The sequence below is a fragment of the Amborella trichopoda genome, chromosome 10 (genome assembly GCF_054954075.1).
Source record: "Amborella trichopoda isolate Santa Cruz 75 chromosome 10, AtrichopodaSantaCruz75HAP2 v2.0, whole genome shotgun sequence".
Classification (NCBI taxonomy): domain Eukaryota; kingdom Viridiplantae; phylum Streptophyta; class Magnoliopsida; order Amborellales; family Amborellaceae; genus Amborella; species Amborella trichopoda.
In genome coordinates, this window is record NC_142345.1 from 36,230,350 (window position 1) to 36,241,993 (window position 11,644).

At 36.0% G+C, this 11,644-nt stretch overlaps 1 protein-coding gene across 1 annotated transcript; it reads right to left on the bottom strand.

The window, feature by feature from the left end:
* Positions 1-379: 379 nt before the first annotated feature.
* LOC148780190 (retrovirus-related Pol polyprotein from transposon TNT 1-94) lies at positions 380-2,365 on the bottom strand. Its single transcript, XM_088850566.1, has 4 exons — positions 2,207-2,365; positions 1,340-1,474; positions 793-1,120; positions 380-624 (listed from the first exon to the last, which is right to left on the bottom strand). The coding sequence occupies exons 1-4, from the start codon at positions 2,363-2,365 to the stop codon at positions 380-382; spliced, it is 867 nt and encodes a 288-aa protein (XP_088706692.1).
* Positions 2,366-11,644: the final 9,279 nt, after the last annotated feature.

Below are 11,644 nucleotides of genomic sequence, written 5' to 3' on the forward strand. Positions count from 1 at the left end.
TTAAGCCCTTCATGCTTTTAACGACCCTCCGGAGTCGTCTCTTTGACTCCACCTTTGGCATATATATTTCCTCATAATATAAGACATTAATCCTCATCAATCTCCACCTTGGCTTGAATTCTATCGAGCCACCCTAGAGATAACTTGAAGATGTCTTCATCCCCGTACCTCCATAAAGGTACGCGATTGCACCCCCACTTGTCAGGGCTACTTCCCACACGTTCAACAATGAGTGACATTAAGTAAGTCTAAGCAAAGCTTGAACTTCTCTGTAGTGACCGGCTTTGTAAGCATATCTGCATGGTTGTCATTCGTATGAATTTTCTTCAGGTGAATGATTCCTTCTAACACAAGCTCCTTAATCTTGTGATATCTCACATCAATGTGTTTTGTCTTTGTATGACACTTGATTCTTTGTAAGATTTATGACACTCTGACTATCATAATGCATCACAGTACGTTCTTGCTCCACCCCCAACTCATGAGCTAAACCAGTCAACCGGATTGCCTCCCTTGCAGCCCCAACTGCTGCCATGTACTCTGCCTCTATCGTAGACAAGGCAATCGTGGATTGAAGCATTACCTTCCATGAAATAGGTCCACCTGCTAGTGTGACTATATATCCTGTAGTAGACCTTTACTTGTCTAAATCACCAGCATAGTTGGAATCGACATATCCCACTAGTTCTGTAGAGTTTCTCTTCCTGTTGAACATAATTCTGAGATCTGACGTCCCGCTTAGATATATGAAAATCCACTTAATAATAATCCAATGCTCCCTGCCTAGATTACTCATGTATCGACTAACAACACTAACAGTATGAGATAAATCTAGCCTGCTACAAACCATAGACATATATTCTATCCCCTCATCCGTAGTGGGACAATGTCGTTCAGATAACTTGAAATGACTTGCCAATGAAGTGCTAACTGACTTAGCTTTTTCCATGTTGAAACGCTCCAGCACCTTTTCAACATACCTTTTTTGAGTTACCCAGAGTTTACCTACACTTCTATCTCTATGAATCTCCATACCAAGTATCATATTAGCAGCTCCTAAATCTTTCATATCAAACTCATAACTTGACATAGACTTGAGTAATGTTATGTCATATGCATTCTTGGCAGTGATGAGCATGTCATCAACATAAAGCATCAAAAGAATAAGGGAATTATCATCAAGAACTTTAAAATAAACACAACAATCATAGTCACCTCTTGAATAGTCAATCCGCACCATGAAAGAGTCGAAGCGCTTGTGCCACTACTGCCTAGGAGATTGCTTAAGACCATAAAACGATCTCTTGAGCAATCAAACTTGATCTTCCTCTCTATGTACCTTAAAGCCTTCGAGTTGCTCCATAAAGATTTGTTCCTCCATATTACCATAAAGAAACGTTGTCTTCACATCAAGCTGTTCTAGCTCCAAATCAAACATGGCTACTAAAGCAAGTAATAGCCTTATTGAAGTATGCTTGACAACAGGAGAGTATATTTCATTATAGTCCACTCCCTCCTTCTAAGCGTAGCCCTTTGCTACGAGCCTAGCCTTGAATCTCTCACATTCCTTTTCTGTAACTACCTCTTTCTTCCGAAAGATCTACTTGCACCCAATCACTTTTCTTCCCTTGGGCCTCTTGATAAGCTCCCAAGTCTTGTTCTTTTTCAGAGACTTCATCTCCTTCATCATAGCTGTCATCTATTTATCATTCTGTGCTTCACTTAGAGCATCTTCAAAAGAGTCGATTTCTCCAGTACGAACTGTTCGAGCAAAAGCTACCATATCCTCAAAACCGTATCTCACATGGGCTTTGTGAACACGTTTTTTTCTGCCTTTTGCCAGATTGTAGGGTTCACCATATGGTTATTGCTGTTCAGATATGCTGCTAGATGATTCTACCTCTTCTAGGGTTTCAGATCCTTCTAGCTCCACTTGGACTGTCGATCTTTCTCCATCACTTTCATCTACTTGCACTTTGTCATCTTATATGTTGATTGACTTCACCATGTGAGATTCATCAAACACAACATCCCTGCTAAGCCCAACCTTATGTGAAATAGGATCTTAAAGCTTGAATCCCTTCACTCCCTTCTTAAAACCGAGAAAGATGCACTCCTTAGACTTAAAGTCTAAGTTGGAACGTTGCCTACTCTGTACATGGAGATAGGCTGGACATCCAAAGATCCTCATCATAGAGTAATCTACCGGCTTTCCTGTCCACACTTCCTCTGAAATTTTGCAATCAATAGCTGTAGATGGTGACCTATTAATGATGAAATAGGCCATGTTAACTGCTTCTGCCCAAACAAATTTCTTCAAATCTGTATTCAATCTCATATTGCGAGCTCCTTTCAAAAGAGTCATGTTCATCCTCTCAACCACATCATTATACTGAGGAGTTTCTGGTGTGGTAAAGCGGTGTACAATCCTCTCTTCTTTACAAAATTTTTGAAATTCTCTAGACTTGTACTCCCCTCCATTATCTATTCTCAAGCATTTCAGTTTCTTTCATGTCTTCCTTTCTACCTCTGCTTTCCATTGTTTAAACTTCGTGAATGCTTCACTTTTGTGTTTCATGAAGTAGACCCAGACATTTCTTGAGTAATCGTTAATGAATGTAATTAAGTATTCAGCCCCACCCTTGGATTTGATTGGTGAAGGCCCCCATACATCAGTGTGTACATAGTCTCGTATATCCTTATTCGTATGAACTGCCGTTCTGAATCTAATCTTACACTGTTTACCGAAAACATAGTACTTACAGAAATCCAGTTTACAGGCTCTGACACCCTTCAGCAATTTTCTTTTATGAAGTTTCATCATACCTCGTTCACTCATATGCCCTAAACGCATATACCGCAATTTTGTGTCATCTGTGCTGGACTCTACACTTGTGGTTACAGAAGCTCCACATATAATTGTATTCCCTATCAACCTATATAGGTTCTCAGCAATCTGATCTTTCATGACAACTGTAGATCCCTTACTAACCTTGAAGACTCCACCTGTTGCTATATACTTGCAACCATTTGAGTCAAGGCCCCCCAAGGATATTAAGTTTTTCTTTAATTGTGGGACATACCTCACATTTGATAAGATTCGTATTATCCCATCAAACATCTTGATTTTGATAGTTCAATTCCATTGGTCTTACATACCGCATCATTCCGCATTAAAACAAACCCACCACAATATGATTTGTAGGTTTCGAACCAGTTTCTACTTGGCCAGATATGAAAAGAACAACCAGAATCTAAAATTCAAGAATCAGTAAAATTGATTTTTACCTGAAGATATAAAGAAAAGATCTTCATCATCTCTATCAGAGCTATCAGTCAAGCTAGCTTCATCAGATGTTGTTCATGTTTCTGTCCTCTTTATATCCTCCTTTCTTTTCGGGTAGTCTCTCTTCATATGACCTTCTTTTTTGCAGTAATAGCAAATAAATTTGCCCTTCCCCTTCGATTTTGAGTGACTTTTGCTTATAAACCTCCTTTGATTTGATCTGCCTCTTTCAAGACTCTCTTTGTGTTTTCCAAAGAAATATTCTCTTTGAGATTTAATACTGCTAGTCTTCTTCTTTGTCTCATTTGACATAAGAATAGCAGTGACTTCGTCCGTCTCAAGAGTCTCCTTTCCGTACAGTAGAGTCGTAATAAGGTGATCGTATGATCCTGGAAGCGAAGCCAACATAAGTAGGGCCTTGTCTTCATCCTCGATTTCGACCTCAAGGCTTGCTAACTGGCTTATGATCTGGTTGAACTCGCTGAGATGTTCAAGCAAATCCATGCCTTTTTCCATCTGAAGAGAATACATGGCTTCTTCAAGAACAACTTGTTCGTCAGATATTTCGTCTGTAGATACTCTCGAGTTTTATCTATATCTCTGGAGAAGTTTCGAGGTCCACCACATAACGCAAGGCGTCATCTAATAGATTCAGACGAATTGCGCTTATCACATTTTCCTCCATCTCTTGCCACTCTTCATCGTCTATCTTTGCTGGTTTCTTTGATTTCCCTAGTAAAGCCTTAGTCAGACCTTGTTGTATCAGAAGATCCTTCATCCTTTATCGTCAAAGAGTGAAGTTGTTCTTTCCATTGAACCTCTCAATGTATACTTGACCCTGGAGCCCTTTCCTGCCATCGTGGTAGCAAACCCCAGAACGCGAAATAACCTAGTAGGCTTTGACATCAATTTGTAGAAACGAAAAGCAATCTACAAAAACAAGAAAGAAGAAACAAACACAAAAAAAGAGACAATCAACCACAACGCAAAGATATATGTGGTTCTGCAATGTGCCTACGTCCACGGAAGATGAGAACTTCTTTACTAACAATGAAGAATAGGATTACAATAGCTCTCTTCCTCACATATCTCTGTTCTCTCTTATTTTGATACGTGCTTCGGGAGGCAAATGATGTAACAGATGTGTATGCAAAGAGGAGTGTGACTCTTCCTTCTCTTGATGTTTCTGATTATGCTTTTGTTTAGCAAACTTATAACCTCTTTTGATTAATAAAATTCTAAATATTCTTCCCCTTATCAAACTTGTAACCTTTGTTTGTAAAGCGCAATATTCTAATACCTATACATCATTTTTGGCAAGATTAATGGAAGTGAAGGTATAGACTTCCCCTAATGTATAGCAGTTATATACTTCCCCTTATCTAGCCGTCAAATCAGAATGAACGACTGAGATGGATCCAATTATAATGTCATGCCTCTATACATTTTTATTTTTAATATTTATTCTACAAAATTTTTTGACACTAAATTTTGGACGTCCACTCCTCTATTAAACTTGCACCTACAAAAAATATATATAAAAAAAATATTCCCAATAAAGTAATATGATTAAAATACCCCTAAAAATTTCAGGAGTATTTTGGTTATTTTATTTAATTGGAAATATTTTGTTTAGGTGTGCCCCATTGAGATGATAGCACATACAAAATTCATATAATTTGTATAATAAAAACTAAACATAAAACACTTTAAAACGTTGGATCTAGATCAAAAGGCCAATGGCTTACTTGATCTAAATTAGATGGCTAGATGGAGGGAAGTATAGAACTTCTATACAATATGCGAAGTATAAAAACCCTTCCCAAGAAAAATTTATATCCAAACTATTACTAAGCAACCAATTTTGTTTGGTACTCTTAACATTTTTGGCTATCAATTTAGAGAAATTTACGTACGGACCATATTAGGGGGTCAATTACAAAATGGGACCACGTTTGTCCCAAATTACGGGCAGCACACACTCATTGCGTGTTTTTTTTTTTTCCAAATTACTCCCGTCCAGTAATGCGAACATCAGACATGTGAGGTTTATATCGGGCAAAGTTGTCCAGTGTTCGCATCGTGACTTTACATTTTTTTAAAAAAATAATATCTCTCAACCCTTCTTCTCTCTGATACTCTCTCTCCCCCCAAACCATCTCTCTCTCACGTCTCTCTCCCCACAGTCGAGGAGAAGACTTGAAACCAGTGTTTTAAAAAACGGCGAGTCGAACCGGACTCGCCCGGTTCTACTCGAAAACATGCATGCCCGTGCCGGTTCCAATCAAAAACCAGGAACCGCCCGGTTCTATAGTGGAACCGCCGGTTCTATCCGGTTCCGCCCGGTTCACATACGTAACGCATGACACGCACGTGCGAGCGTGCCCCACACACACTCACACGGGCACACATGTGTCCAAGTGTACGTGCGAGCGTGCCCCACGCACTCATACGTGCACACGTGTGTCCAAGCGCACGTGCGAACCGTGCCCCCCGCACACTTACACGTGCACACTCACGCGTGCACACGTGTGCCACGCACACTCACGCATGCACACGTGTATCCAAACACACGTGTGAGGTTGCCTTAATATTTTTGCACACATTTTATAGTTCATATTACATAGGTATTTATATACCAAAGTTGAATACCCATCTTTCGATGTGGGATAATTCCCAAACATCATTAAATAAAAACGAAATGTAAATATAGTCTATTAATCAACAATTTATAATCACATGTAGTTAGATGGCTTGATGGTTATGACTTTGATTTTTTTACTTGAGGTCCCAAGGTCGAATCCCCTTGGGCATGTGTTGCATTTTTGTTGTGTATATAGTGGTTGGTATAAATATTTTTGTTGTTTTCAAATCCCCATTTGCATGTGTTGCATTTTTGTTGTATATATAGTAGTTGGTATAAATATAAATATTTTTGTTGTGTATATAGTGGTTGGTATAAATATAAATATTTTTGTAAATAATATAAAAGACATAAAAAAATGAAAAATAAAAAAATTAATTTTTTATATAACAGTTAATTTTTGTTGTATATAGTGGTATAATTATTTTTGTAAATAATATGAAAGGAATAAAAAAAATAAAAATAAAAAGTTTATTCTATTTGAAATCTCCATCTTTCTACTAACAATCTCTTTTACTAAATTTATTATAGAAACCAAAAAAAATAAATTTTTGAAAAATTGAAGTGTTATTTCCAAAATTTGTACATATTTTATTAATTTTTACATTGATAACCAAATCTTTCATTTTATTTATGAATTTTTACATTATGAATCATATAATTATTTTTCTTACAGTTGTCATTAATACATTTTAAATTAGATAATATTATAAAATATTTTTAATTTGTTATTATTTTTTTAATAAAATAATTATAAAATGTAAACTAATAATTATAATTTCAGTATATAATATTATAATTAGTGAGGTTGTAATAATTTTGGATTATAGTTAGTTAAGCTGTAATAGTTTGGGTTTTTTTAGCGGATTAGGGTTTTTCGTCAAAACGAGATTTTAATGGCCATTCTTTCATTTATTAGCCTACTCTTTATAATAGTCCATATATAATTATATATTTTATCCATGATAATTTTATGATTTTTCTTTTATGTGATGCAAATTTAATAGTTAAAATAAGTTCATACAGGGAAAGAACATCTCAATATTCACAAATTGATTAAAAAAATGAAAGTTAATAATGTAGTACCCTCATTTTTTATTGGATTCCTAAAAAACAACATTTATAATGAATTTTAATAATTTTTTCAGATTTTTTTGAAGCTTTAATCCGACCGATTTAGTTGATTCTCGATCCGGATCGCCAATTCGCAGATCCGAATCGGTTTTTTAGGTACCCGATCCGGATCACCGATCCGCTTTTTAAACCATTGCTTAAAACCAAAAAACCATAAAACCAAATTCCCATTTTTTCTGAGCAAGCAAAGGAGAGCCATGAAAAGCCATGCAATAATACTTGGGTGGCTTAGACAGAAAGAGTAATTGAAGTACAGGGCCAATAATGGCTTGATTCAACTGGGTTGTGAAATGGTAGTCAAAGAGCATGGGAGACATTGAAATTATTCCCTCTGTCAATCTTTTTGGCTCCGCTCATAAAGAACGAAAAAACTCCTACTCCATGGATAGACTCCTAGATGACACGAATACTGCTGCGAAACAGAGACTTAATAATCAATGTAACAGAAGAAATGCCCAACCATGGAATTACAGAAGCTTCGCTGTAATAGATGCCACTAGGAAGAGTATTTCGATATTTGAGAAATTTTATTTTAAATTTTGGCTCTAGTCATGATGCACTTACCACAACCCGATTGAATGGATGGTCTGTAGTTGTGAGTGCAAAACCCCAAACGGAGAGAGAAAGAGTTCAAAACCCAATTCAAAGAAGAGCATGAAGCAATAGAGAGTCCAAAACCCAATTATGAGAAAAGCATGCGAGAGAGTCAAATTGATGCAGTGAAAGAAAAGAAAAAAGAAAATTTATTATTAATTTTTTTTTTTAATTTATCTTTTAACTTAATAATAGGAGGTGCGCAGGGATAATTAGGTGAGTTTATTTTGTCGTGATTGATATTTGATCAATTGGGTTGGTTAGTTTAAGAGTATAAATAGGATAAGGTTAGATCTAGGGGGGTTATCTTTTCAACAATATCTTTGGGTAAAATGTGAGGGTTTATCTTTTCAACAATGTCACGTGAATTTAAGAGAGAGAAGATAAAGATGAGAAAAAATAGGTTAAGGGAGATAAAATAGAAAAGTTAGTTCTTTATCTTCTTTTCTTGTTTTAGTCTATTTAAAAGGAGATTTCCCTTTATTGTAAAAGTAGTGAATGAGCTAATAAAATTTTGTCTCGTGAAGAGATTATTTTGGGGTGAATTCCCTTGCAGACTTTGAGAGAGAGTATATTCTCTCAGCCTGTTCTTTTTAAATTTTCTGGTTTTATTTTCTCTCTGCATCAATTGGTATCAAAACAAGTTAGGTCCAGAGTTTGTTCAGATTTTACAATGCCACCAAAAGCAAATCAAGCTAGTCCTAGTCCGACTATGGATGATCGTTGGGTAGAAATTTTGACTAAAGCCCTAAAGGATTTTCGAACTGAAGTACGTGAGATGAATCATATGATGCAACACTTAGAGGATTTCGAACTAAAGTACGTGAGATAAATTAGGAAATAAATCAAAAGATGCAAGGATTGGATCAGAGGTTGTAGCGGTTGGAGAATAAGATAAATCAAAGGATGCAATGATTGGATCGGAGGTTGTAGCGGTTGGAGAATAATCTTCCTCACGAAGAAGGTACTAGCAACCACATTAATCTTGCATCAAGAATTTCATGACAAAATCAGGGTGTTGATTTCGAGCGTAACGAAGATTACAGGCCAGATCCGCGTCCTATAGAGTGACCACGAGATTTTGGTATTAAAGTCGACCGCCCAGAATTTCATGGTAAGCTCCACATCGAAGGCTTTATTGATTGGTTAAGTACAATTGAAAATTATTTTGAATGGAATGAATTGCCAGAGGAGCGTAATGTTAAACTTGTTGCTACCAAGCTCCGTGCGTCTGCTGCGGCCTAATGGGAGCAAGTTCAACAATCCCAATTTCATAGTGGAAAAGGAAAAATTACTAACTGGCAAAAGATGAAAAAGAAATTGAAAGAAAATTTTCTTCCTGCGGGGATCATGAGCAAATTTTCTTTCAAGAACTCCAAGATCTTCGACAGAATGAAAAAAAAGTAGAATACCGGGGAGTTTTATCGATTAGTTGCTCGAAATAACCTCAAAGAGACAGATGGATAAAAGATTACTCGATATGTACATGGCTTTTAACCTACCATTAGGGATGGGGTTTTTCTACATGGCTCACAGACTTTAAATGAAGCTTTTAACTTTCTTTACGAGTAAAAACGAAATACCAAGGGAGCACCGATAAGTGCTTTTACCCCCAGAAGGAGGTTTTACGCCAAATGAAATTTAATAAAGAAAAACAAGATACTGCAAAGTTTATATGTTATCAATGCAACGAACTAGGACATCGTTGTTTGAATGCCCAAAAAAGAAAATCGAAGTATACTTGACTAAGGAAGAGGAAGAAGTTCCAAAAGATCACATTCAACAAATAGACCTTCATGGTGATGAAGAAGGAAATCCGCTTTAAATCAAGCTCGAAGTTGAGCTTCTCCCAACCCCGGGGGAATGATGCAGTGAAAAAAAAAAAAATTTTTTATTATTATTAGTTTTTTATTAGTTTATCTTTTAACTCAAGAATAGGAAGTGCGTAGGGACAATTAGGAGAGTTTATTTTGTCGTGATTGATATTTGATCAATTGGGTTGGTTAGTTTAGGAGTATAAATAGGATAAGGTTAGATCTAAAAAGGTTTGTCTTTTCAACAATAGCTTTGGGTAAAACGTGGTGCTTTATCTTTTCAACATTGGCACAAGAATTTAAGAGAGAGAAGATATGGATGAGAGAAAATAGGTTAAGGGAGATAAAATAGAAAGTCAATTGTTTATCTTTTTCTTTTTTTTTAGTCTATTTAAAGAGAGGTTTCCCTTCATTGTAAAAGTGGTAAATGAGTTAATAAAATTTGGTCTCGTGAAGAGATTATTTTGGGGTGGATTCTCTTGCAAACCTTGAGAGATGGTATATTATCTCAACCTTTTTTTTTAGTTTCCTGGTTTTGTTTTCTCCCTGCATCACCAATCCTTACTACCCATTCTCTCTCTCGGCCAGAAGCTCCCCAACCTCTTGCCCCGAGCCCCATTTCCAAATTTCTTGACCTTTAATTGGGACTCATCTTTTGGTTCTTTAGCTCTCGATCTTTCTGTCTCTAACTCTCTAACTTTATCACAAATACAAAGAGTTGTCCAGTATTTTGAACACTGGACAGTAAATATTAAAAAAACTTAAATGGCGGGAAGCTGTTCGGTATTTCAAACACCGGACAACTATTTTACTTTGTATGATATAAACCCCACATGTCCAATAATGATTACCGGACAACGAGTAACTTAGAAACAAAAACAAAACAAAAAACCGCAAGAAGGGGTGCCGCCCATAATTTAAGACAAACGTAATCCTATTTTGTAATTGATCCCTCCAATAAGGTCTGTTTTCTCATCAATTTATGCCTCTTTTAACTACTTATGACACTTTTTATTACTCTATTAACACTTTTGACGTTTTCTTGCCAAAGCATCCATCTTCTAGATTGTTCCTTGGAGTGTATGAGAATTTGTGGACCACTTAAGAATATAGATTGACTGAAAGTTTGGTTCTATAGATGACCTTCACCATGTAAAAGATGAGATCCATGAAGCAACTAAGCATGTGATGGAAAGATGTGGAGGCTATGGGGGGTTATCTCTCAACGCCATTAATTGAATGGCTAAGTGCTCTTAATCTTATATTCTCCAATGTAATAAGCAAAGTTCGATAATTCTTTTTTTTGGGTGAGTAAGTGGGAAAAAGGCCCCAGGGAGGAATTGAGTCTAGGACATAGCGTTGCAAATCATCAAGCACTAACCAATTAAGCCCGAGCTCTTTTCCTCAAAGCTCAATACTTAATAGCATGTTAAGTATAGTTTGAAATTTAAAATAATATAAATAAATAAGGGTGCAGTAAACAGTCAAATTAAGGCATACCTCCAAATTTTATTATAATATGTAATTTTGGTGTAAAAATTTATTAGGATGACCTAAAAATATATTTTCATCTCTAATTATAAAATTCTAAACTCAAAAAATAGTTCAAATCAAATAGATATACAAACATATGAAAATCTTGAAAATGTACAGTCCAGATAATGTCTTGCAAGATGTATTATTTTTGGAAATTAAAAAAAAAAATCTCATATTCATACATTTCGATGTGAAGATGATCAATTAGAAGGTTTTTCAACGTTAAAACAGCTTTTTCCACTAAATATTTTAGGTGCACCTTAGTTTGCAACCTAATATAAACTTTTTCCATTAAATAAAGAACTACCGGCCTCCTTCAAAAAGTTGAAAGAACACTGCAAATAGTTCACGTATAAATTTTTAGTCATATGCATAATTATGCACATATCAGAAGTATTTCCACACGTAATAGACATTGAGAAATGATCCTATAGGACCTTCCCCCACCCATGTGTGTAGGACCCCAAAGGATCACCATTAAATTTTTCACGGATCTATAAAAAAGTCAAGTCCCACACCCATGTGATAACTTTCCTAGAGATCCATGCCAACTTTAATGGTGATCCTTTGGGGTCCTAGACACATGGGTGGAAGAGGGTCCTAGAGGATCATTACTTATAGACATTTGCCACTTTT

Excerpts from the sequence above, each read along its gene's own strand:
- LOC148780190 (XM_088850566.1), bottom strand. The coding sequence starts at position 2,365 with ATGACTCTTTTGAAAGGAGCTCGCAATATGAGATTGAATACAGATTTG. Across the intron at positions 1,475-2,206 it reads AAGTGTGGACAGGAAAGCCG|CATACTTCAATAAGGCTATT; the intron begins GTAGATTACTCT and ends CCTGTTGTCAAG. Across the intron at positions 1,121-1,339 it reads AGCAACTCGAAGGCTTTAAG|AATGCATATGACATAACATT; the intron begins GTACATAGAGAG and ends ATCACTGCCAAG.